Source organism: Pseudochaenichthys georgianus, chromosome 16, assembly GCF_902827115.2.
Source record: "Pseudochaenichthys georgianus chromosome 16, fPseGeo1.2, whole genome shotgun sequence".
Lineage (NCBI taxonomy): Eukaryota > Metazoa > Chordata > Actinopteri > Perciformes > Channichthyidae > Pseudochaenichthys > Pseudochaenichthys georgianus.
Genome location: NC_047518.2, coordinates 11,606,684 through 11,634,444, shown reverse-complemented (window position 1 = coordinate 11,634,444; position 27,761 = coordinate 11,606,684). Strand labels below are relative to the sequence as shown.

At 39.6% G+C, this 27,761-nt stretch overlaps 1 protein-coding gene across 3 annotated transcripts; it reads left to right on the top strand.

Annotated features, from left to right (window-relative positions):
- Nucleotides 1–1,299: 1,299 nt before the first annotated feature.
- On the top strand, nucleotides 1,300–27,519 carry mroh1 (maestro heat-like repeat family member 1). Of its 3 annotated transcripts, none has more exons than XM_034101945.2 (45): nucleotides 1,300–1,424; nucleotides 2,213–2,317; nucleotides 2,554–2,699; nucleotides 4,096–4,227; nucleotides 4,334–4,496; nucleotides 6,231–6,329; nucleotides 6,459–6,610; nucleotides 6,801–6,941; nucleotides 7,072–7,164; nucleotides 8,749–8,827; nucleotides 9,529–9,642; nucleotides 10,064–10,137; nucleotides 10,242–10,364; nucleotides 10,558–10,665; nucleotides 12,203–12,347; nucleotides 12,632–12,672; nucleotides 13,086–13,227; nucleotides 13,441–13,493; nucleotides 13,662–13,769; nucleotides 14,392–14,511; nucleotides 14,635–14,757; nucleotides 14,861–15,007; nucleotides 15,830–15,856; nucleotides 17,271–17,393; nucleotides 17,834–17,913; nucleotides 18,008–18,149; nucleotides 18,300–18,395; nucleotides 18,718–18,822; nucleotides 19,021–19,156; nucleotides 19,407–19,519; nucleotides 19,710–19,862; nucleotides 19,993–20,049; nucleotides 20,181–20,278; nucleotides 20,389–20,554; nucleotides 20,740–20,909; nucleotides 21,026–21,163; nucleotides 22,331–22,445; nucleotides 22,596–22,742; nucleotides 23,012–23,078; nucleotides 23,281–23,402; nucleotides 23,786–23,935; nucleotides 24,031–24,165; nucleotides 24,348–24,450; nucleotides 24,756–24,821; nucleotides 24,905–27,519. In XM_034101945.2, the coding sequence occupies exons 2-45, from the start codon at nucleotides 2,296–2,298 to the stop codon at nucleotides 24,979–24,981; spliced, it is 4,911 nt and encodes a 1,636-aa protein (XP_033957836.2). In that variant the 5' UTR covers nucleotides 1,300–1,424; nucleotides 2,213–2,295; the 3' UTR covers nucleotides 24,982–27,519. The 3 variants fall into 3 exon arrangements, with proteins under 3 accessions (XP_033957836.2, XP_033957839.1, XP_071061905.1); XM_034101948.1 differs by having other exon boundaries at nucleotides 1,373–1,456; XM_071205804.1 differs by lacking the exon at nucleotides 15,830–15,856 and having other exon boundaries at nucleotides 1,373–1,456.
- The last annotated feature ends 242 nt before the right edge of the window (nucleotides 27,520–27,761 follow it).

The following is a 27,761-nucleotide window of genomic DNA, read 5'->3' as shown; positions in this document are numbered from 1 at the left end:
AATCAATGTTTACCTTCAACATTTTAAATGTTGCACACTGACAGATGGTCTCATTTTATTTCTACTCAAATGCATTGAAAATAGGTTTTATATGTTAATGATGCTTTTTATATCTTTATTTTCTTAACTGTTTTATTTACATGCATCGTGGCTGCTCTTCTGATATAAATGTAAGCATTATACATCTTGTTCTTTTAGATTAAATAACACTGTTTTTTCTGATACTGACATGTATTTTCAGCTTGAACTAAACATATATTACCTTTATGTAATCATCAAGCACTAATATGTATTGTTTTAAACCGTAAATGAGAGATATTTATCATGAGAGGCTTTAAACTGAAGCCATATTTGACTTAACCAGATTTACAAAGCATTTTTAGTGTGGAAGAACTTGTATAAATGGTTGGCAACTACCACTAGAAGGGACTTGTACTATACATTTATTAATTAAATATTTTTGGAAATATCCATTTTAAAGTAATAATAGGCAGCATGTCAAACGTATACACAAAACACATTTGCTATATTCACTTAGTGAAGCTCTAAGGTATTTTGGACTTTTATATTCATATGTACAGTAAACAAATATTCAAAGGAAAATTGTCAAAAATTCAACCTGCAGCTTTAAAAAAAAAAGAAAAAGATACTTTGATATCAGTGACCTGGCCATTTTAATTACGTGTTTTGATCCTGTTGTAATATTGCAGTGATCTATATGTATCTATTGCTGTAGATACACGTGTTGTTACATCTTTGTGATTCATAACAACCTGGACTGTAGAAAAGATTCATGTCTTTCTGTGCTCACCAAATGTTTGTTTTCTCATTTTACTAGCATTCTTAGTTTGACTTTACAGTTTATAAGTACAAATGACAAGAACAGACACTGTTGCCCAAAACCACTTCCGGAGACCCTTTCCAATTACACAATAAAATAACTTATATAACCCTACTAATTATACTTAAAATAAGATTCTCTTTATGCCATTCCTGTTTAGCAAGTTAAACTTGTTTACATGTTTAAACCTGTAATGGATTTTTTGGATCTAAAACTTAATTCACTACTGTTGGCTTGTGTCAGAATGAAACCTGGTTTAAAGGTACTTGTTGATACACAGAGAAATGAGAAACACACACCACGAGAAAAATAACTTGATTACGAAGTGAAGCCATGCATAAGAGAGTTCTCACTCTACTAAAGCAGACTTGATCATGGTTTGTAGGTTGAATAGCAGCTCTATGTGCTTCAGTTCTATGACTCTCTGACCACGCCCCCTGCCTGATGCGCTCGTGCTGTCCACAAGCACATGACCAGGCGTGTTTACACCTCACCTCACCTGCACTGACAGACAGGCACACAGCGACCACACTGACAGGGAAAACCTATTGTTTCAAACCGAGAGAAGAAGCAGTCGTCAGAGGTAATTATTCAGCCAACGTTTACTAAGACTTGGTAAGTTATCCCAATTAGCAACGCTCTTGTTTTCCTTCATTCTGCGGTGTGAGGACGCTGTCTTCCGTAGCAACAGATGCTAGGTTAGCATGCTAACAAGTCTGCAGCATCATCTTTCAATGAGGTTAAAGACGCATACACAATTATAACACAAGCTACAAAAGACATGACGTCAAGAATATACTTGGACAATAATGAGAGCCGTTTTCTTTCAATGTCAGCCTCATATAGCTTTGTATTAATAATATGTTGTTTTCTTCTTCGTAGTCTACTGGTTAGTGGCTAAGGAGGCGGCGTAGACAGGTAACTAAAGCGTAGACAGCTGCAAGGATAGTGAGATGTTAAAGCATATTCAGTTCATCCAGATATACTTCGATAGATGTTGGTCAACGACAAACATGTGCTTTAGTGAAGCTATTATTTATCAGCTCTAAACCATCTTCTTCTTCTTGTCTGCTGTCATTAGTCAACCTGCTTTTTGGTGTCACACATGACGATGAGAGAAAACCAAAAGTTGTGTCAGAAAGCACCAGTGCCATGACGTTGTAGCAACAAAAAAAAATCAGATATTATAGATAAATATATCACTGACTATACATGCTTAATTTGCTCCTAACATGAGGAGATTAACATTTCAAGGGGTCCAGTAAAAACCTTTCAATAAAAATAAGAACATGGCGGTCTGCAAAACCACTGAAAGGGTCAAATGAATTAATATATTTACTTAGTATCTACATATCGTATTATGTTCCTTAGCTCCAGGCAGCCTCTGCCCATCTGTATCCCAGGAAGGAAGCTACATCCTCGGCTACAGGAAGCCATCCCTCTGGCTGTACATCATGGAGGACACAGAGGTGGAACGTGAGCTCTTCTCTTTTTTCCCGATTTGTATGATCTCCGCCTCTATTCATCTACAGTTGTGAATTTGCTCTGATTGTTCTAAACCATGCACATTTTTCTCAGGTTGCCCTAGGTTTTGCGGCACTGGTGTCTCAAACTGTTTTCTAGCCATTTGTGTTTAGGGCCTCTCTTTCTTGTGTTTTACATTTGAATCTCCATACTCATATTTCTCATCATTCTGTGGTTTCCCCCTCTAGAGGTGACCCTGGCTCTTCTAGACGCGGCCACTGATAAAGACTCAGAGGTCCAGGAGCAGGTCAGGAAGTCCATGTTGACCCTGGGAAAACAGCAGCCAGACAGAGTGTTAGCCATGTGCCAGGACTACTTGCTGAAACACCCTAAGGTAAATCCCCAGGAAACAGCTCTATCCCACTACTTCTACTGTGTGTGTCTAAGAAACCATACCGTGGTAACCAGTGGACATAATTATCAGTACACACTCTTGTAGCCCTTGCCAAAAGAGCCAGATCGGCATGACTGGTATACATGAGCATGCTTTTACTACCATTTACTCTCCTTTAGTTCTGATATTGCCATTAGTGTCAGGTAAACACCATCTGGGAACTTCTCAACAGTTAAAGTGCTCTTTTGCTGTGACTGCAGTCTGTAACCCCAGTGTACAGATTAGAAGCTACAGGGGGTGAACACCATTAACTTATATTATGGACATCTCTGTGTTTTGATTGAATTTTGGTCATGTGACCCCCTGTTGTACTGCTAATCTGTGGAATCTGGTCATACCTAAAGGGCCTCTAGCATGTGGTTTTGGTTTCCCACACATGCAAGATGTAAACTTGTGTGTATTTGTGGTGCATTTCTGTCACAGAGAGAATCAGATTTTCAGCTTGAGGTTTGACTAATGAGAGTCAAGCAGCATAAATCACTATTGATGTACATTTTCGATTCATTATCTTGATATATCAATCACTAATCCTGACTGCTTTTCTGTTTTGTTTCTTTTTTGTTTTCTTTGTTTGTCTACCCTCCCTCCCAAATGTAAAGCGTCTTTGGGTTCAAGAAAAGCGCTATAGAAATATAATTTATTATTAATATTATTAATTGGTCTATGAATGATAGAACATAATGAAACTGTTTCACCAACAGTCCAAAAACAGCAATATTTCAGAATTACTTAAATGATGAATTGTACAAATATTCAAAATAGCTTTCTGCCAATTGAGCTTAAACTTGAGTCTTAATGTTACAAGTCTTTAATCCACTGGAGTTTCCAAAAAACATACACATTTTTCTTTTTAAACATGTTTTGTCAACATAATTTCCAGAAGCTGTACTATAATACAATTGAGATATTGTATGACAAATATTGCTCAATTCTTCCTCTAACCTGCTTAGATTTGACCTGCATGGGCCTATAGAAAAAATGGTTAATTTCCTGGTCCTTATTTTGTATTTGTAACACATTAGCTCCTAATAAATGTCCCAATAGAGCTCTGAATCAGCTTGTGTGTGTATGATCTTATCATACAGTCTCAGCCCATGACTGTGATTACAGATGATACACTGGGGAAATATGTAGGGAAACATCAGTGACACTGCACAAAGAATGTCCTTTTTCATTGAGAAGTTGTTGAATATTGTGTATTATATTTAGCCTACGTTGCAGTCAGTTGAATACATTGAACTTGACATTATTACTTCTCAGTTTTGTTTTAAAATAGATATTTCCTTTTATTGCTTCTCTTGTTGTCTCTCCTTTCTTCTCCTCCACCTCTTTATAGTTGGTGGTGAGCCACAGAGTTGTGATTCTTCAGACTATTGAGCTGATTGTGGGCTGCAGGATAGAGGAGATCAGTAACCCCAGGATCAAGAGTATCATCTCTCTGGCCTCAGATGAGATGACGCGATCAAAGGTAAAATGTCAGATTTAAATGTTTTCTTGTTTTTTTTTGTTTAATCCAGAGTGAAGAGGATGAGCTATGTTCTTTAATGTTTTTTCTGCCTTTCTGTTTCCCTCAGGAGGTCATCCCTGATTGGCAGCAGGCAGCCAGTAATATTTTGGTCGCTGTGGGCAACAAGCACATCAATGACATCATGGAGGAGATACTAAGCAAGTTTCAGCCGGGGCTCCTTCCTCACTTCTTCGTGGTCAAGACACTAGCCAACCTTTCAGATTCCAACGGTGAGAATATATTTACTTAAGGAAGTTCAATCAGTTATTGAGTGATGTTGAGAAAGACACAAACATGTTAAACCTGTTTAAAACAGCTTTTATTGGACAAAATGTTTGCACACCACCAGATTTGATTTGTTTAGGAGCACACAACATTGGTCCCATACGACATCTACTGCTTCTGCGTCCTGTACACATTTGTATGCATGTCGTCTTTATTCTAAATGTGCATTTACTGTGATGTAAAACCAGCGTTCAGTTATTATGCTCCAAACTGCAGATCTCCTGCAACTCTTGCTTATTTTAAATCAGGGCTACATATATAAACTTGCCTGGCTTTGCCTTTAATTTTGTATAATATAAATATATATACTATACAGTAGGGATGGGAACGATTAATCGAATATTCGAAATTATTCAGGTATTCGAATATTTGTATTAATTTTTTGTTTTTGGGAGTGATGCCTAAATTGATTACATATTATCAAATTGAATAATTCAATGTGTGTATATATATATATATATATATATATATATATATATATATATATATACATATACACGACAGTGCCATAGTTTTGCTCAGCTCACCGGTCCCTCACAGCGGGCAGAGCTGCAGGTGCTGATCTCTCTCTCTCGCGTCCGGTTATACTTCACTCGCGTTTATGTCCAAATCCATCAGATCTAGCTAGTTCTAGCCAATGACATGGCTGCTGCCCCTCCCTACACGCAGATCACGCAGACTCAAACCTCATCTTAGGCCCAAATGTGGCGCAAATGCGCTCCGCAGCCGTTGCGAGGTTCCGGCGCTAACAGTTCATGAGCGTGCTCCCCCGCCCCCTGTCAACACTCGCGACACATGAGTGGCCAGCCTAAACAACAATAAACGCTGCTTGGCAACCGTGTGTGGCGGCAAAGTACATAGACATTTTGACAGGAGAGATTTAGTTTTGCCGGTATTCAACATATTTTACCAGTCATAGTCCGGTAATTATTTACACTAAGAAGAGTCCTACACAACAGACATGGCGTCAAAAAGGAGTAATGTGTGGAAATATTTCGACCAGGTTAGTGAGTGCGGTGTAGAGGTCAAACTATGCCAAATTAAACTTATATACATACTATACCTTGCTATACCCGCAACCTCCGTTCCAGCTGAGAGGGTCTTCTCTACAGCTGGCTGATTGTGATTCGCCTCCGCACATGAAAGTTGTAGTCCTATAGCTCTCAAACTGTGATCACCAGTTCAATACATTTGACAAATTAGACTTGGTTTCTACACTTATTTGAACATGTATTTATTTATTCCCAAAAGTTATTGAAAAGAAATTGGGTAAAAAAAAAAAAAATTCTGAATTTTTTTTATAGGATATGTACATTTCGGTTAACCGTTTTTTGGGGGGTCGAATATTCGAATATACATTTGCTTTCAAATTCCCATCCCTACTATACAGTATATAATAGATATCAAATCATGACTCCTTATGAACATTCTAAATGCTCAATATGAAATGACTTGTATCAGTGGCTGCTTCTGAGTAGCTGTCCTTGTAGTTCTTTGTGTCAACTGAATTAGATTTATGTTGACTTTTTAGAGGAATTAGCTAGAGTAACTGTAAATCAATGACCGATACAGAGTTCCCTCCATGCTTTTCTGTTAACAATTGGTACAATTTCTCCTAGCACGGAGGAAGTGAGAGCTAATACGGTCTCATGTATGCTGTATTCTTCCTTGTTCTCTAGTTTATGGAATGGTACCCTTCCTCAATGCTATTCTGGGCACCATGCTGCCAATGCTGAGCATGGCCAAACAGGACAACATGAAGTGGGTCTTCTCTTCAGGTAAGAACCTCCCTACAGGCTTTTATCAAGTCTTCATAAATGTTGAATAATATAATATCCTTCTCCTAAAACACTTCACATGGTTTTTCCCTCTTCCTAATTTCCCTTTCCCTCTGTTTGTTTCTGCAGCTCTGTGTCACTTCAGCGACAGTATCTTGGAGTACCTCGCCAACCTGGACAAAGCTCCAGATCCCACAGTCAGGAAGGACACATTCTCCAGTGAAATCTATGCTGCTTTCGACATCCTCTTCAATAACTGGTTACAAAGCAGGGAGTCAAAGGTGAGCTCCCTGTAGCAAAACATTGTCTATTATCTTTTGAGCTTCATGATTTCTTCTTCACCTTTTTCCATGCCTTCACCTTTTTTATGTATTCCCTATTCACACAGTTCTAGTAAAGGTTACTATTTAGTGAATCTGTCACATCATCTCTGTAACGCCTGTCACCTGACTTCCTGTCTCTGTGTTCCAGTTGAGGTGGACAGTAGCGGAGGCGGTGGGCTCTATGAGCCATCTGATGGCCAGTGATAAACTGGAGGAGCAGATTCCTAAACTCATTCCTGCCATCCTGTCCCTGTACAAGAAAAACAACGAGCACTATATCATTAGCAAGGTGGGTTTGTAGTGCAGTGCATTTTGTTTCATGGCCATCATTCACAACTGTCTCCTGACTTTTATGAGCATTCATTCTTTATTTCTGTCAATTAAACTTTGTTTCACTTCTTTATTCTGCCTCCACTCAGAGTCTGTGCCAAGTTCTGGATGCTTCTGTCAGCATGAGCAGCAGAGTGCTGGAGACACAACTGGACAGTTTGCTCTTTGCCCTGCATCAACAGGTACACACATACTAAATCAAACAATGCAGCACATCACAGACACATGACACAGACGCTCATAAAAAGGGGACAATTTGCAGAAATCATACTCGTCAAGATGTTCTGCTGTTCTCATATATATATATATATATATATATATATATATATATATACCTCCAATTGTCCAATTCTAGATGGGCTAGTAGCATACAGTATATTGTGTCTGGGTTCCTTTACTAATGTTTTGGATAGACTATTGGGGTGTAGTATATCTCCATTATGTCATATGATGTTACTCTGTGAATAAATGAATTGAACTGAATCCACACCAGGTACCGTTCAGACCATCAAGCTCAGCTAATGCATTTCTTGGAGACCTGATGTGAAACGTTTGAAATGGTTAATAACTAACAAAAAAAACAGAAGTGAGAGTGCCCAATAACATCACTTGAGCAAACCACAAGCATAACATTCTTACATTAGTACATCACATCACCTTCACGTGGATCTGTGTGGTATGACCACTGTCGGTTGCTGGTTTCAATCAGCACCAGAGGTTGCGCTAGACTTTTTCGCTGCCCGTAATTTTGACGGACAGGATCGTAAAATTTCCGTCAAAATCCATTATTACCCGTCGGTCTGTACACAACTGACGGGGGGGGGGGCGGCAGAAGAGCACGCTCGTGAACTGTCAACGGGGGGGGGGGGGGGATTGGCGCCAGTGTTATGCCGTGTTGTGCATGCCCACTGCACCTCGCGGGAGCGCGCCACAGCGTAAAGCATAAACTCCCAGACATTTCAATGATTTGTACGGCATAGTTAGGTCTGGAAACGACATAAGGGCATAACACCGGAGCCCTGCTGCGGGGAAACTTTGGCGCTGTTCTGAGTTTGTTCTAATCCGTCAAAATGACGGACTGCTTTCAGATTTTTCCGTCATTGTCAAAAGAATTCCGTCATAGACGGAATATATTTGGTTAACGCGACCTCTGATCAGCACTTTCTATCACAATACTTAAGTCTGTGTCATACTGGCTGTAATGCAGTCATTGTGCAATGTCAAAATCCTTCTGTTTACCGACAGAACGGTTCACCTCATAAATCACAACTCTGAGGCTAAGCACTGGGCACACTGGCTTTGCATCTCACTGTAGGTTCACCTTAAGCGGCTTTCTTTTTGACATGTGTCAAATGACTGTCAGGGGTGCTGCAGTCAGATGTTTGCATAACCTTGTGACTGAGCTGGCCCTATGCCTTGCTATGTCGCAACAGGTTACCACAATGAGTCTTACAACCATATGTGAGCATGATCTGGATTGTCTTGTGAGTGTTTCATCAGAATGTTACAGCAACATAATCTTAACCACACCTACAGATATTCCTATCACACTGATCTGACTCAAAACCTTAAAACTGTTTAGCAGGTCAAAGGTATTTTCCTCATTATTATTATTATGACTGCTACAAAGGTAATTGATTGAGGTAAACATCTGGCCATTACCATTGAGATGTAATAAACCTGTTCTATGTAATTATTTAGACATGTCAGAGCTCACCAGAACTTGTTTGAGGGCTCAAGTTGACACATCTCCTTTCTCCTCCCAGGTTTCTGCACCAATAGACTACAGTAACCCTCCTACTGTCAAGAACCACAACGAGGTCCTCCGCTGCTTCAGCTTACTAGGTACTGAAGCTTTCATATACAATGTGGTTCATTATTTATAAGAAGAGTCTGTGATGACCAGGTTAAGTGTTTGGTAATAGCTGAAGGTTGTTTGACAGCATTTCTATCTGTTTTAGTTCTATGGAGTCACAAGATCAGTAATGCGATCAGCCATTAGCCGGACTCAGCGTCCAGCACAACATAATCATATTAGCTGTGGCTGATGGTCCACTTCTCTTCCCTTCAACATCTTGCTTTTCTTGTCTCAATGGTGTTTGTGTTTTGTCTTAAACTCTGTGTGAGTAAAATGTAAATTCACAAATAGAATTGAGATCAACAAATTCTTTTTGATAACACAAATAAAAACTGGACTCACGAATGCCTGATCGCAAGATGTAAATGTTGTGATTTTCAAAAATGCATTTTCATATACCTGTAATTTATTTAATGTATTTGCAGATTATCTTATTTTTACTTGGGCTTTTTTTTTTTAATTGGCAAAATATTTTTCCACATTTGTTTTTATTTTCATTTGTGGAAGGGGTTTTACATTTACAGATTACACATTGACACAAAGATTGTCAATCTGTTCACACAAACTGAGAGACGGAGACAAATAGACCTGGGGATTCCTGTGTTCCTGATTTTGTATGAATGAGAAAATTATGGGATTTTACATTTTAATCTCTTTCTTTCTAACTCCTCTCCACTCGTCTCTCCAGCAAACTCCTTCCCAGACCGGCTGGTCATGTTTGTTCTTCAGAAGTTGGAGAACAGCAATGAGCGCAGCAGGCTGGGCTCCCTGGCCGTCCTTCGTCACTTCATCAATTCCACCAGTGAGAAAACACACTTGAGACTTTCATAAACAACATTTTGCTGCACTCAAAAAATGATTTGCCTTCCTTCTTGCCGCATATACAAGGAGTTATATTCGTTGTAGAAAGTTAATTTAATTAAGAAAAAGAAACTCGTTTTTTTTCTCAGTTGAATTGACAATTTAGTTTCAGGGTAGGCCAACAGACATTCAAAGCTATATTACAAAAAAATCTCAATAGAAGTTTAGAATAAAATAAGATTCTGCACAGCCCACATGCATCCCCAACAGCTCCTATTATCCGTTACTACACACACATCACTGATTCATTTGGCATGATTAAATGAGTCATTCAGTCGTCTTCTATCATATCAAACTCATGTAGTCGACACAACCCTTATTATTTATCCGTTAATTATTTGTGTCTAATTGTGTTATTGCAGCTTCCACAATGGAGAATAAGAAGCTGCTGATTCTGGTCAGCATCAGACAACCAATGGCTGACCACAGCAACAAGGTAACACACATGCAGACACACACTCTCTATGTGACCATTGACCAACAGTTGAGTTTTCCTTTTGGTATGATTTTTGTTGAGACAATCATAAGAATGTGTCTCAGGTGAAGAAGCGCGTGGTGCAGGTGATCAGTGCGATGGCTCATCACGGCTACCTGGAGCTGGAGGGGGGGGAGCTGCTGGTTCGATTCATCGTACAACACTGCGCCTTACCTGACACATATCAGGTACAACTTCTGTTGGATTTAACCTTAATCAGTGGATTTGTTTGAAAGTTCATATAAAGCTGAGCGTTTTATGAGAAGGTGTAGACTTACAAGGCTTACAAATCAAGTGGATCAAACTTGAAGCCTATTTACATTTCACGATAACATACTTAAGATTAGAATCTAAAACATGAATCCATCTGTGTGTCTCCAGAGAGGCCAGAAGCCCGCAGATCCAGAGGAGGTGACCAACGAGGCTCTGAGGTCGATGTGCGACAACACCCTGCACCTCCTGACCACCACTGTGGGACGACTCGCTGATGTACGTAGACTATCTATTAGGGCTGCTCAATTAATCGTATTTTAATTGCAATTACGATTATGGCTTGCAACGATTACGAAAACAATGTAATCGAAATATAACGATTCTTTTTTTTATTATTATTATTATTATTAAAAAAAAGTTTTTCAGTTGAGTTATACTTAAAGTTCAGGGTAATCAACTGTTAAAAACATACTGTTCACATTTTTCTTCTCCAATAAATTGATGTTTTCAAAGTAAATGGATAATCGTTTTCATAATCGTGATATCAATTATTGACCCAAATAATCGAGATTATGATTTTTGCCATAATCAAGCAGCCCTACTATCTATTGCTGACGGATTCATCTGGGTTCCCAAAAAAAATGAACGACTGATGTTTGTTTCACTGTTGCATTTCTTTTTGAAGCTGTAAAACAGATTATTTCAGGCAGGGCCGGCCCTGACCAATTTGCCGCCCTAGGCAAGATTTTAGCTGGCGCCCCCCCCCCGAAAATGCAGACACTCACTATGATTCGCGCGTGCACGGTTGTGGCATGACCACCAACACAGAAAGATATTGACACAAGATGTGTGCAACTGTATTTAGTTTCCTATCCATTTGAACATGATTTAAGTGGGGGAGGGGACCTCACCTCCTCTAGGGGGGTCCGGGGGCATGCACCCCGGGAAGACTTTTTTTTTAATATTGAAGTTAAAAGCATCAATCTGGTGCACTTTGAGAGCAACATTAGGAGATCTATGGATACATCTCTCAACACCCAGATGAAACAGAACTGTAAGCAGATTTTCTTTTTCTTTATGGATATTTTACAAATCACTCTCCTTTCAAACTGTATTCTTGTTTATTAATAACAACTTTTTTGTACTGTCAGTATTTTATACCTGTTTTTCACCTGTTCTCTTATTTTTTATAACTATAATGATCATATAAAGGTGTGCCTTTACCTCACTGAGCTGAGGTTATCAGAGCCGCTCAGTCTTTCAGGAGAGTTCTCTAAAGCTCTCCCCCGCGGCCGCTTACACAGTAAATTACAATGTTAATAAAAGCACACAGAAGCTGTGTACGTTTTTTGGGAGTTTGATTTATTTTAAATGAATACAAATACAAAATTAAAACCTATAATTGCACACTAAAACCATTATTTCAAAAAAAGAACAATTTCACATAAACCTTTGGTTTTTACTGGGACTGGGGCAGTTCAACTTGATTTGGGGGGGTGTGCCATAGTTTATGGGTGCTGTACGCAATATAGGCGTAGTTCTGTTAGTATAAGATAATAAGATGTACTTTGTTGATCCAAAATCGGGAAATTGTGTTGTTATGAAATAAAAAAAAAAAAGAATTATTTCTAACTCTTTTTTTTTTCAATTTTTGGCGCCCCTATGGGTTGATGCGCCCTTAGCATTCGCCTATACTGCCTATGCCGAGGGCCGGCCCTGATTTCAGGTTAAATTAACAGCAGTTGTTGTCCATTGTATGTGTTAGACAAATTAACATCGATTAGAAACTTATAGTATATTTTGTTGTTTTCAGGTGCTGTGGCCGAAGCTGCTGTACTACCTGACCCCCCCTCAGTTCAGCAATGCCACCACGCCTCTGTGTAAGAGTCTGATCGTGCTGGGCAGCAAGAAGAAAAGTAACCAGGAGCCCAACTTCAACATAGACTTTACTGTGGAAGGTAGGGGCAATATTTACCGACCATGTACTGTTGGGATGCAAATAATCCATTATTCTGGTGATTATTTGGTCTATAAAATGTCAGATAATAGGGAGAAATACCAAAGTGATGTCTTTGACTTCCTCTTTTGCATGACATCTTACTTAAACGATTAATACATATCCAAAACAGTTGTTCCATTTAGATGCAAAGACAGTCCTAAAGAGCAGCTTTGAGAAAGTTATCATTCTTATTGTTCTGCATGATCACAACATCAAGTAAAATGTGTCTTCTCTGTCCTCCAGTCAATCTGCCCTCTCCTCAAACACTAATGGTCAGGCTGCTGGTAAGTAAATCCAACTCTATAACTAGAACACATTTCTTGTAACTTTATATGGAGCCAAACTGTCACATCTTTTTGTGACTAGAGTTTAAAGCAAAGGCTTACTGAACATCCAGTCATAAACAGCTGAAGAAATAGAAATACATTTAGTATAATATAATGAAATCCAGGGCCTGTGTTAGACAACTATTTGTCATGCCTAATAATTATCATCCGTTGTCGAGTCTGAAGTTCACACATTTTGACTTAAAATATTGTAATTTTAATATTTAGAGCTGTTCTTTCTGTATATTCAACATACAACAGGGATGAAAAGGGTAATATACTAATCCTACTCAAAATGTACTTAGTAATCTGAACACCCCTGTCTGGTATTTGTGTGTCTTTGTGTGTGTGTATGGTGGTTTGTGCCCCAGGTGAATGCAGCGTTCCCGTTCAGCAGCAGAGGTCACGGAGCTCCCTCCCTCTCTCTCCTTCAGATCCTCAGCATCAACATCCACCCCAACACAGAGATACTCTGGGAAAAAGAGATACCTCCTCTGCTCTCCATTTTAGAGGGTATGATGAACATATGTGAACATGATCATTTCTATGTTTATATTTATTAAAAAGCTTTGAAGGAAGCCTGCTTTCCTGTAGGAGAAACCGAGTGGATACTTGCTGTGCTTTTTAACAGCGTTTACGCATATGTAGGGTGCAGATGTTTTGGGATCCTTTCCCTTTTTCTGTCTCATGAACATTAGTTTTAGTCTGTGTGTGGTTTGTTTTCAGAGTCAACAGCAGAGAGCCTGGATAAGAAGCAGTGGGGTGAAAAGTTGCTGAAGGTGGGCTTGTTTACTCTATTTGAGAATATTATCCTAAATATAGTTTGCTCATAGACATCCCATGTCTGACTAACAATTCAAAAGAAATTCCTGGGAAGATTGTTTAATTGAGTAAACATTACTGTCTGACTCGATTAAGTGGGTTTTCTTCTAAATTCTTTTCTCCAGCTCTTGTCTAAGACGTTGTCTACTATTGATGATGACAAGTGGGTGTGTCAGCTGGCAGCAGAGGCCACGAGATACCTCTCGACATATAACAACGCCTTGGAGGAGAAGGTAAGAGCTTCAGCTTTTTCACCCACAAATCAAACGAGTGAACTCAATCTATTGTTTTGTCCCCAGTAACATAAAATAATTTGACATGGTTTTGTCGTTGTTGGCCCTCACAGTGAGCCTAATTTAGAGCTTCATGTTGATCATAATAAAACTCAAGATGCCGACTGTGTTCAGTGGTGATTCCCATCCTTTAAGGCTCATGACTTCCTCAAACAAAGCTGTGCCTCTTTATGAGAAGGGGCAGGTACAATAAGATGTTCTTCTCCCTGCTCCTTTCCACCATGCGCTATACAAAAACAAAAGACCAGTACAAGTGTACATGTTTTGTTTTAAAATAACTGCCATGTGTGGAATAAACAAACAAATGACATAACAGCCCCTGAGGTGAACAGTTAACCTGAGTGTAGAGACTTAATGCTGTTTATTTAACAACAGTAAGTTAAAGATTATTTTAAATGTTCAGTAAAGAAAAATGTAGTGTACAAACTGTATTTCTTCCCAAACCTGTCAGATGAGAACTGTCGATGGTGAACATAATATTAGACTAGAAACCAGCACTGATCACATTTAACATCATATATGTAATTACAGTAATATAATTTGTATTTTTCATTTTCTCTAGAGTTTCCTGTATCAATGTATCGGAGTGACTCTCAAACAGTGTTTCAATAAGGAAGTGGTTAAAAAGCAGCTGCAAGAAATGCTCCTCACAGCAAAACACAGTGATGCCATCGAAAGAGAGGTACAAATGTCATACGAGGATTTCTCCTGTGTTGTGAATTTGATATAAAAATGAGCATTTCTCAATGATTGCTATTGCATTTTCATGCCTGGACTTCTTGTTTCTGTTCTCTCGATCTGTCAGGGAGTTGCAATGGGGGTGGGTCTGTGTGCCAACAGCCACTTAGAGGGAACTCTGGCCAAACTGGAAGAGTTCGGCAAGTCGGACGCCTTCAAGAAGTCACCGAGCATCTTCAACCTTCTCAAAGTACAATAAACATTTATCATATATCCGTCATGTGAAGATCCTGTTGTGTAACTGCTGGTGTTAAACACGCTTCTGTTGTCTGTCTTCACTTTCCTTTCCTCAGGAACGTAACGATGTCGAGGTAGAGAAAGTGAAAAGCACATTAATCTTGTGTTATGGTCATGTGGCCCTGAACGCACCACCGGAGAAGATACTGACTCGCATTGATCAAGACATCCTCCGCGCCATCAGCAAACACTTCAATACCAAGGTAATGTACATACAAAGGTAACATGACTTTGTTATTAAAGAGACACAAACTTGCAAACAGGGAAGAATGACACTGATAATGAGGCCAAACAAGGGTTGAAGTACAGACAATATTGTAATAAAAGCTACTTGTTAAATATGATAAACAGGTCTGATTGCAATTCAGAGTTAAAATAGTTTTCTGTTTTCCAAATGGATCCATAGTTTGAAACTGTACCATTTATAATATCCGCTCACTGATTGGTCCTCTATGTTTGCTAGTGGGCGGCTCATTTTAAGACTTTTTCTATGTTGTCAGTTCAGGTTTGTTGCTTGAAGTGTTTCTCCCAACATTGCCCTGAAATAGACCCTGTGATGTCGGTCAGCTTGTTTATTTAAACCCATTTCTTTATGTGTGTATCTCGCTGTGTTAGGGAGCAAACGGTGACTTTTTCTTAATTTGGAGGAACAAATCTAAATAATTAATTAATTATATTTTTATTTAACACATAAATAACGAATCGATTACTTTATTGGGGTAAGCATTAAATCCAGAAAACCAGTCTGCATTTATTTTTAAAAAATATGTCCAAACATGCTTTATACCTTGTGAAAATGTCCCTCTGTTGAATGAATCCCTATAGCAACGGGGAGGCAGCAGTTAGTATGTTGGTAAATCTGCAGATTTCAGAAGTAACACTGTCGTCCGCTGTGTTGACTTTAGTTAAATCACAAGTAAAATTATGCCATTCTCAAAAACAGCCACACACGCACCTCTGCACACATCACCCAGTTGAGTTATTTGTATGTGCTCTCATGACTTTATTAACTCTATTTCACACAGGTTCTGGGGATTAAAGTAGAGACAAAGGTATTGTTGAAGGAACTCCGGGGCCCTCTCTCTCTCCTTCAGCTTTCTCTGTCTCACTTGCCAGTTAACTTTTCTTTCTTTCACCTCGCTCTCCTTTCACCAACAATTCTGCACATGTTGTGGTGATATTTACTAAAACTTTTACGGAAAGTGTCTTTTAGGGAAAGAATACACACCTTACTACAATGAAGTAACTGGTTTTTCTAAAAGCATTTACTTTGCTGTATATTGTATTTCACACTGGTAGAGCAATAGATTTCACAAGTGTCTTAAATATATGGTTAATTTGATGACTGTGTTTTTACTTCAAACATGCACAGTTAATAGAGTTGACTGGTCAGAAGTGAAAATGCTCTTCCTCAGTGAAATATAGTTTGATGAACATGATCCAACAATCTGTGGAGTATCAAACCCCTTCAGACTGAAAAGGTGGCTGTTTAAAAGGGTCAGCATTGATTGAGAACAGTGGCTGTGATCAGTTCAAATGGCCGGTCATCGCTAAAAAGAAAACAATTTAATCTTATTTTGCAGCCACTTTTATAGCCTGCAGGAAGTGGGGCTTTGATACTCTAAGCTTCTCTAGATTTGGGTGAATTAATGAAAATACATTGCCTTCGTTACTAGATGGTGTTTCTAACCTTGCATCTAAAGCAAAGTGTGTTCCTCTGGCCGTTACTGAATCCTTTTATAATTATTTTAAATGACCTACATTACTAGCAACATCCTCGCTACATTACTTATGTGAAAATGGGTTTGAGTAAAAAGCTTCTTGTCAAATAGACATGTTATGGTTTCATTATTTGGCTCCTTTTTAAAGAGCTGGTTTACAATAATGCTGCATTATGTATGCAGTTGTACGCTGTTAGAATGACTTACTGTTTTTTGTTTCACTGCTACAAACTGAGATTGAACTGAAATTGAAAATGAGCTTTTTATCCCAATTAAAATGAGTATAAAAATCCTTCCCCTTTGGATCCATCTCCCTCCGGTCCAGACACGGTCATTCTTTCTTTCCTTCATTGCCTGATGGTGGATTTTTGGAGTGTGAAAGGGCTTTTGTAATGTCTTGCTAAATCTTAACTGCTCTTTTGTGACTTCTTTAAATAAGAGCCTGCTGGTGGTTTGCTGTCAATCGATCTCTAATTTCTAATCACACAACTCTGATTCAAGTGTCTCTCCATACAATAGGCATGGAGGATCAATCTACAATATCGCTTTTTGGATTGATTTCATTGATTGCTTTGTTCTTATACTGCCGGAATGATGATTTTGGATTGTGTTGGCTCAATCGCTTGTAGAGTTGCATCTGCTAAACTGGGCTCCAGTTGGCCTTGTTGTTTGCATTCCTGAAAATGCAAACAACCCCTTTTCTTCATATTGTGAGCCTACTTGTTTGTGTCTCTCCCTATAACAGGACCTGACTATGAAACTCAGTTTGGTCCAGAGTGTTGGGCTCATAGCCAAAGCCATCAGTGAGTGTGTGAAGAAGCAAGGCTACGTCTTCTCTCGCAAACAGGAGATCATCAATGTCTTGCTGGTCAGTAGTCAATTCAGTTTGTTTAACTTTAGGGTTGCAGAATTAATCCAACACTTGTTGAGATTGCAATATGGACTAGTGCAATATTCAAATCGCAGGAAGCACAATATTAAGTATATATAAGGCTAAATACTGTATGTGTTGAAAACACATTATGATATCGCAAAGATTTCCCTGTCTACAATTTGTACCTTACACACTTAACAAAACAAACTTGTTTGGAACTGATCCTCTTAAAAAGGACTCCATTAACATTTAATATATCTTTCAATGAAAAATAAAAGTTAGGCTTAAAAAAAGATCAATCACTCTACCATCCTGAATGGTATTTAAATGACTTATTGTTTTAAATGGTATAGCCCCACAAGTCACAAATGTTTAATTGTGGATGAAACTACTTCTCTGATCTGTATTCATGCTGTTATATTTACACTATTCAGGATTTCATCAAGGCAGAGCCAGCTGACTCCTTGAGGACTCCACTACGCCATCTTGTGATCACCACCTTTGCCAACCTTATGTATCCTTCAGCTTCAATGTTTATCACAAATGTCCACAAAAACAGGACATCCCATCATTTCCCAGTGTTTCATCCTTGACTTGTAGTGCTTCAGGCCTCTGGACCCTGCACTCAGTGAGAATGAGAGCTTCGAACTGCTAAAGGTGTGTGTGAACACTGTGTTCTCTCTGCCACCCGAGATACAAACTCCAGAGAAAACCAAAGACGAGGAGACACTGGACCCCAAGCAGAGAAAAGTAAGATAGAGATGTGTGCTCACACTGTTTAAACTATTTACACATTCATTCCTCTCAAGAAAAACACATACACTTTGAAACATGCAAACCTCATTTTGTGCAATATGTTTCTAATTCTGTTATGTTGTATGTCCTTGTATTTCTGTGCAGGCGCTGTACAAAGACACTCTGGCTGCACTGCAGGATCTGCTGAGAAGTTTTCTGGCCAGGGACCCCACTCCTGATGGCCTGCAGAACATCTTTAAGGTGATGTTTTACTAATCATTCAATTAAATATTTGTATATTTGCATTATTCTTTCGTGGTTTTATTGTTCTTTTTAGACGTGATCTAATTAGTGGCAGATCTTTAGCACATTGCTGCACATTAGCTTAAGCTAGCTGGTACCAAATCCCACCACCACTATTTGTTGTGTCTCCTGTCCTTTATTCCCTTGACTTGTGTTTTTAGGTTGTCTAATTAAAAAGAACAATTGGATTAGCTAGATGTCCATTGGCTGTGAAGCTTCCCCTGCTGTATGACTGCAGCACAGTGTTGTCTGACATGATGTGTGTTATTATGCTGTGCAGCACATTGAGTCGTGGTTGAGCTCCGGGCAGGACCACGAGAGAGAGAGGTCTGTCAAAGCTATTTCCCATCTGCTGGCTTTCTACCTGGACAACCTGAATGTCAAGGTACAGACACACAACACACACATCAACCCTCAGTCTTTGTCTCTCAGGTTTGATATTTAACAGCATTCTTGTAACTCATTCAAATGTGTAATGCACCTAAACAAGGATCTTATCAGTGGTAATGTTTGTTTCTTTACCAGCTGTTCAAATGTACATTTTGTGACTTTCTTTTCCGGTATTTCCCGCCTCTCTGTGTAGAACATGGTGACTTTCCACAACCTTGGAGCTCTGCTGGGCCGCCTGTCTCCCCGATGCTCTGACCCTCACCCTGCTGTACGCACCGCTGCTGTGGACTGTATCTACTCCCTGCTTTACATTCAGCTGCGCTATGAAGGTAGACAAATGTTTACTATGTGTGTTTTACAGTCACTGCATGAAAGTTCACGTGATGTATCCATTGTTTGTGATATAACTAGAATGTTTATTTATTTAAGACATTCCAGGAGGGTAAATTGAAACATTTGTATTTCTCACTCAACATATATAATCCAGTTTTAACCTAGATGTTTTACGTTTATGCATTCAAAAAACTAGTTTATGCAAAGCTTGCCGTTGACCCGATCTAATTTTTATTTTGTGTGCAGGTTTCTCCCTAGATTATAAGGATGAAGGTGTGGACAGTCTTTTGCTGCTAAAAGAAAAACTGGATAACCCTGACCACTCGGTCCTATATAAAACCTGCTCCGACCTCACCAAGGTAACACTCGGCACGGCTGTCTTTCTCCTGTAGTACATGTGTTCAATCCTTCTGTTTCCCTGCCAAGGAAGATATCTGTTCATTCAATATTGTTTTGTTGTTTTGCCTTTATTCTGCAATCAATATTACCTCTCTTCACTGTTTATGGCAAGATAGTAGGCAAACCTAGTTGCATCTTTGTGTGTGTCAGGTGATGAGCAAGCGCCTCCCTCAGCAGCAGCTGACCACGCTGGTGTTCATGTTGTTTGAAGGGCTGGTTGACAGTCAGGCAAACTGCTGCAGAGCCTCGTCTGTCATCCTCAATACTCTGCTGAAGAACAGAGGAGGAGGACTGCAGGAGCTGGTAGAACGAACACACACACACACACACACACACACACACACACACACACACACACACACACACACACACACACACACACACACACACACACAGGCCTTTTCATCAAATTCATTGCCTGTTTGTATGTCAGGTCCCAGAGATGCTGGAGGTGCTACATGTGCGTCTGCAGAACATCACAGAGGAGCAGGTACCAACTGACAGTGTTTGATATTTAGCATAATGTGAATATTTTTTTATAAATGTTTAGCTAATATGTGAAATGCTATCCAATCATCAATGAGCTATCCCTGCTCATCTGTTTCTTGTACCCATGCTTAGGTGCGAGTGGCAGTGGGACAGACGGTACTAATCCTGGCTTCTCAGCATCTACAGACTGTCGTCAATACACTAGTCAACCAACCACTGCCGTATGACAGGTATATATATCATTTATTATGTTTTGCCTTTGTAGGACAAAGGATTTCTCACATTTCTTAGAGCTAAGTGTTTATTTTTTAAATGACTTTTTATTTTTCTCTCTGTCCAGTTGGACCAGTGAGATGTGGATGGCCTTGGGGGCGGACCCCATCGTAGCCAATCAGATCATGGAGATGGTGATGGAGAAGCTTCTCATCATGGCGCCCTACGTAGACCAGAGGGACTCAATGATGAGAGGAGGGACGACGAAGGTGGCAACCAATCAGCCGCTCGCAGTGAGTCTCAAACTGAATACATCGTACTGCATCAAGCTTGAGATAAAAATTCAGATTTATTTTATCCTGCACAATTCCCCTCAACATAAATATGAAAGCAATGCTATTAAAGGGAAATGTTTAAGTAGCAAAAGAGGATGATTCTCATATGTTTGCATGTGTTTCTGTCTTTTCTTTGCTTCCAGATGACATGTGGTCTCAAAGAGCTGTTATTAAATGGTCAGAGTCAGGAGCCGGCACTCAGCCGGTTCCCTCAGCTCTTCTCCTGTCTCACTGTCCGACTGGGAGCAAGTGTCGGGGTCTCGGCACCGAAGGACAACAACAATAAACACACTGCCTCCATCCACGTAGCAGGGTGGGCTTATGTTTCTCTTTAGAGCTGGTAAAATGTAAATGGTATTGTCTGTTCAACTTGAATTTGAAGTGTGCCTGTGTGCTAACTATTAGGTGTCATTTGTTTTTGTGTATCAGGGTAGCAGCTGATGCTCTGCGGATCTTGTTAGCACGGGCTCAGTTAGATGAGGTGATGAAAAGACTGGATGAGGATAAAGCCTGGGATGCAATGAAGGAAGCAAATGCACACGTAATTGGAGTCACACTGCTGGCAAGGTACGCATACACACCAGAGTCCTGCATCGGGTCGGGTACCCGGCGGGTGACCCGCAAAAAAGGTGATTCGCGGGTGGTATTTTTCCAACCGCTTTTTTCCGGGTTCGGTTCTGGGTAAAACAAAGATGATGCGGGTCGGGTCGCGGGTGTTGCATAATAAATATATTGAAATAATGATAATTTAGTTTAATGTTTAAATCCTCAGACCTCTCCCCCGCGGGACCGTGCATAATCATAACCTCTGCAGCGCATCAATCTGCTGCTGTGTGCGCCGCATTCGAAATGGCTGAGGTGAAGCTCTCTAGCGGAGAATACAGCATTTTCAATAACACTTCCTCAAGAGCGAAACCCAGCGTCTGGGAGGCTTTTGGTTACTAGATGGAGAAAATAACCAACATCCCACGCTTTTTGAGACAAATATGCAACTGCATGTGTTAATAATTGCACGTTTTCACTGCTCATATATAGGCTATGCGGGTTCGGGTCGGGTCGCGGATCTTGTGCCGACGGGTCGGGTCGGGTTGCGGAACAAATTGGCAATATGTGCGGGTAGCGGGGCGGGTTCGGTATTGCACGTCGCGGGTGTGGGGCGGGAGCGGGTCTTGAAAATCAGACCTGTGCAGGACTCTGATACACACACCAGCTGGGTCACTTGGAGATCTCAATCTGAAATGTACTGTTGATAAATGCTGTTACTGACGAGTACGACTATTACATTGAACAGGAGTCAAATCATTTTCAAAAATAAATATGTTAAGGTGTTGCTTGATATGAAAAACACCATCCTTCTGCTTTTGCACTATATCTAAAATGAGGGCTGATTTTAGATAAGAAGACCTACATTTTTATTTTATCTTTTAGATTAAAATGTCATAAAAAAGCAAAACATGTCTTTTAAATGTCTTGTTTTTCAGTTTAAAACCAAAAGATATTCAGTTTAATTTGATGAAAACAAAGAAAGCAGATACTATTCACATTTTACAAGATAAAAACAGCCTTTTTGGTTTTTGCCAATCGATTAATCGTTGCTGCTACAATTTAAATGTATGTCCTCACCAGTACTCTAGCTAGCGTTTCATATAGTCTCATAACTAGTAGAACATGTGTTCCAAATAAATAATTCCTCAATATATAAGGCTAGAAATAAATGTGTGTGTTCGTCTGCAGGGCGATGGCTAAGCATGCTGGTCCGAGGCTGCCCTCCATCGTGGAGTGTCTGTGTCCGTCCCTAAACAACATCTACGAATGCCAGAGAGTCACCGTTACTGCTTTCTTTTCTGAGGTGATGCACTATGAAATATTGCACCTCATTTTGTTTTCCTGTGTTCGAAAGGGGCAGCTAACCCCATGAAGTGTAAACAACTAAATAATAAAGAATATCATAACATAGGTATCCTGACACCTCTCTTTTGCTCTCGTTTCCCGGATCCAGCTGTTAAACCATCATGTGGTGACGGAGTTGATGTTGATAGATGTGTTGATGAACAACATGATGGAGAGGATATCAGATCCCTGCTGCACTGTGCGCATGCTGGCTGTGCGAGGGCTGGGCAATATAGCCTTGGGATCACCTGAGAAGGTACTGAGCTCTCACACTCGCATACAAGAGAACCGTTGCACAATTAATGGAGATGTTAACTAAATTGCAAAATGGACTTGATCAATTGTAATTCACAGGAAGCACAGTGTTTGTTCAAAGTTAAAATGTTCTGAAATAGCATTTAGAATCATCATTTATTATGGAGCTGCAGAGACATGCCGACCTACAAATTGTGTTCTTAAGACTTTAAAACATATTTGTTTGATTCTTGGTTCCTCTTTCTCACCCTGGCTTCCTTCTTCCACCAGGTGAATAAATATGCCAAGGAGCTGCTGGCAGCCATGAGCTCAGGCATGGAGGAGAAAGACGATCCAGGTAAAGTGACAGTCATTTCTCATGGTGGGAAAAATGAGAAAGTTACAATAATCTGAAGTCTGGCTCTCCTGATTTATTTACTTACGTTTACAGTCCAGTGGTTTGGTGATTCACTTTCCCTCACCATGTTTATCTTACTCTCATTATTGATTGATTGTCGTTAGTAGAACATGTTTTTTTAAGTTCTCTCTTTATCCCTCAGGTAAGCTGATCACCCTTGAAGCCATGTCGGGTCTTTCCAAAGTTCTCCTCTATCTGGACAAGAAGAACGTCCACTTATTAGTGGTCTATATCTTCATGAAGATTAAACCATTCTTGGAAAGCGTAAGTTTTGTCTAATTTACTCAACATGTTATTTGATTACATATATTGTATGACGCCTAGAAAAATTGAAGGATCAAAGTAACTCTTTTTTTAACAGTTCTGGAAGTTTTTGCGATTACTTCAGCATAGACACCGTTTAGTTTCTTTATATTATCCAGAGCCGATGTAGGTTGGTGTTCTGTGTCTCTGTTCCACACACACACACACACACACACACACACACACACACACACACACACACACACACACACACACACACACACACACACACACACACACACACACACACACACACACACACACACACACACACACACACACACACACACACACACACACACACACAGAGAGCTAAATAAAGATCTTGCTTTGTGCTACTCCAGGAAAACGATGAGATCCGCTGTGCCTCCATCCATCTGATGGGAAACCTGTCCAAGTTTGGCTCAGGAGAGCCGGTCTTCAAAGACCAGATCCACAATGTCCTGGTCAGCCTGCTGTTACACCTGGTGGACCCTAACCCAGAGGTGGTCAAGGTACTGAGCGAACTAAATGAATAAACTCTGAACCTACAGGGCATACTGCTACATTGTTAAATGCTGATATCTATCTTGTCTTTGCATCTGTCCAGGCGTGTAAGTTTTCCATGCGAGTGTGTGCTCCTGTGGTGGGATCAGAGCAGATCACCACCATGTTTCAGAACCACCTCCACGAGGACAAGAGCTTACACTACGGAGAGTTCATCAACGACCTCACCAAGTACCTGGTGAGACACAGACACTCAAACACATGCACGGCTGGAAAGGGGTATCCTGCAATTCTCAGTGAAGTTAGTTGGATTTAGATTCAGGTTTTTTGATGCTATTTAACAAAAAGAGCTATCAAAGTCTGGACAAAATGTTTTCGTCTAGTTATAGATGTTCAACATACACTTTGTGTGGTTCATAGATTCAGGACTTTCCCGGCATGCTGAACTTCTATCACATCTCCGTCATCCAGTTCTTCAAGAGCAGCTGGGCGGAGGTCCGGGCCGGAGCCGCCATGTTTATAGGTGAGAACATGAACATGACCGTCGTCTCAAACTAGTGAGACTGTGTACGGACCACAGACAGTTTGTTCATTGTGTGTGTGTGTGTGTGTGTGTGTGTGTGTGTGTGTGTGTGTGTGTGTGTGTGTGTGTGTGTGTGTGTGTGTGTGTGTGTGTGTGTGTGTGTGTGTGTGTGTGTGTGTGTGTGTGTGTGTTTGTGGGTGTGTGTGTGTGTGTGTGTGTGTGTGTGTGTGTGTGTGTGTGTGTGTGTGTGTGTGTGTGTGTGTGTGTGTGTGTGTGTGTGTGTGTGTGTGTGTGTGTGTGCTCAGGGTTTCTACTGGGGAATCTTCAAGAGGAGCATTTCTCCCACCTCAACATGGGCACCATCACTAAAGGTGATTCACTGCACATCCTTGCTTCTTCTGTAATGTCAGGTCATTCTGTTTCCTTCTGGTATTGACTGAGTGTTTGTCTTCAGGTTTAGTGATGCTGCTCAAAGATCCAGATCCTGTGGTGAGAGTGAAGGCTGCGGAGGCCATGGGACATTTCCACTGAGACAAAGAGATGCATAGCAATCATGTGGTGGTAGGGCACCCCTACACAGAAAACAAACTACGATTTATATATTTATGGTTTAAATAAAAATAATAATAAAATATTATTTGCAGTAATTAAATACAGAAACGTAATTCAAACCAAAACTATGACCAAAGCAGGAATTATGTGCTGTGAAACTTTACCAATGGTACAAAATCATTTAAAAAAACCCACCGATCATTCTTATTCAAACACACAATGCACATATATTTAGCATTAGCAGCTTTGTCGAGCCTCTTTTCCCACCTAACTATGGTACTTGAAAGGAAGTGTCAATTCGTAGCTATATTTTAGTGACCAAAGACTGTTGCTGTATCCAGATCACATTTATTTCCTGTAGTGTTTAGCGTTCAGTCTAAGCGACAATACCAGAGATATACTGTGTTCTTTCAAAGAAATCTACCAAGATGTTTCCAATGATAACATGCATGACAACATTTCCATATGTGGTCATACCAGCAATCCATGACAGTGTATTTAATGTGAGTTTTAGTTTCAGACAATCTCTTTTCAAAATGTTTTAGAGTGAAACACCAACAAGATTCATCCCTACACTCCATTAAAACTCAATGAAGCATTTTAGGTCTATTAAATGGATTGTTATGTTGAGTAAATGATGTTGAGGTCTATAATAGAGAACACGCTGAATGCACTAGAACTACAGCAGGGCTTTCATTTGTTTTATGTTTTGGAATTGTTTGTGAAAGATAAAAAACTGGATGGTACGATGTAATCGCTATGTCCAGCAGTTCAGATCATCTAGCAGATTTTGACAAATCAGACAGCAATAACCCATCAGTAACTACCTTTTACTTTTATAACCAATCAGAACAGGGTTAGGACATTTAAGCTTTTTAACCCCACGGACATGTTGGTGCCAAGCTTCCATTTCCAAGCCATAAGCTCAAACGTCGCAAACTTCCTGAAGTTGGAATCATTGCACTCCATATTTTCATTCCACATAAGACGGCTATTAGTTTAATACACACAGTTGAACTTTTGATTCTATTTCCCATAATGGGTCGGTAAGAAAGCCCTTTTTTTTCAGTGTCATTAGTGTTTGTTGTTGTAACACTCATTTTGGCCACAGGGGGCTGGAGTACACCACTACTCTATATTTTGAAAGTGCTAAAAGTTATTAAAATGCATTTCTGGTATGTTCAATAACTTGCAAATACACAATATATGAAAATCAAACTCGCCTAGAAAAAAAAGTGCTGCTTTTAGACCTTTTTAAAAGATGTCCCCCTCTTGTGGGTGAAATTAATATGACAACATTAATCACTTTATACGATCTGCTTTCTCAGTTTAAAAAAATAAACTAGTGAATGCTTATTGCCATAACATTTATTTTAGGAGGGATTATACCTTTTCATAATTACAATTTAGTTTACATTTAGGATTATTTATATGCGAGGTGATAATTTTGTTCATTTTTAGACAGGCCAGCCTTCCAGACCTAACTATTCACAAACCAGTACTTCCAAATCAGAGCCGCCATGAAAAGAGTCAGTGCCAAATGTTCATTACATAATTTATAACCGGACCAGATAGATGCTGTGAAAGATTTTCTCTCTCACATGCTGTTGTTTCCATATAATTCTTCCATTAAATGTTTGACTTTGTACAGTTTCAGGCAACAGTTGTTGCTTTGCAGGCCTCTTAATATCTTACTATGTAAATAAATGTGTGAGCGTTATACTCTGTAAGGATGTTTATACATGTTACCTTTTTATGTCTGCAAATTAATTCACTCGATAGACAACAAAGAGTGATGCAACATAATCATAATGCATTTTTAATTGAATTTCATCTAGAGACAAATGTCCAATACAGAGTCAGGTACAATCAATGCATTGTTTGTTCCAGGTTAATGATAATATCCGTCTCAAATGTTTCTGTTGCACTTTTAAGCTGTCATGTAGTCCCTGATTTAAGAACTAAAAGGCACAAATCATAAATCCTCAATAGCAAAACATGTGGAAAGCATCTCTATATGTTTGCCATAAGATACCTTTTGGTATTCTGGTTATTTAAGACAGAAATGTTTTCCCTAATGTGACTTGTGGTTAGAGAACAGAGCGTACAATAGGCTGCTCCTGGATCAGTATTCGTTGCACTAGATGTTCTACAAAACAGGGACTCGTGGCTTCTAGCACTTTCTAACACTATGGCTTGGTTAAGGGGTGAATGGTAAATAGTAATAATAAATGTGATAAGTTTTAAAATATGTTATTGACTTGATACCACTGATATGATTATCTCATGTTTTTATTAACAAGTTGAATGCTGTATGTGTATGACACTTGTTACTGGACCAGAAGAGTGTGGATGTTGGCAATCAAATGTATTTAAAATGAAGAAATATACATATCCATCAAAAATATAACTGCTGCATTTTTTCTTTGCGTGTTTAGTGTAGTTTTCTCTGTGTCCACACGGGCGTAGTCAAGAGCAATGTATTGTAATCTTTCATTAAAAATGCTGTTTCAACTTCTTGATGTCCATGTCACAGTGTTCCTGTGTGTATCTCAGGTGCAGTTTGACAGCAAAATAGTAAACATACAATTTAGTTTGAAGACAATAATAAGTTCATCATTGCTTGCAGCCTTACTGCATGTGCTTCCCTTCTCTTTGTTATTTGTGGGTGTTTGGACTGACACATCTGAAACAAGAACACTGAGTGTGGCGTAGCGTGAGTTTGAGACTGCCCTTGGGTTTTTGTGCCATAACAGCAG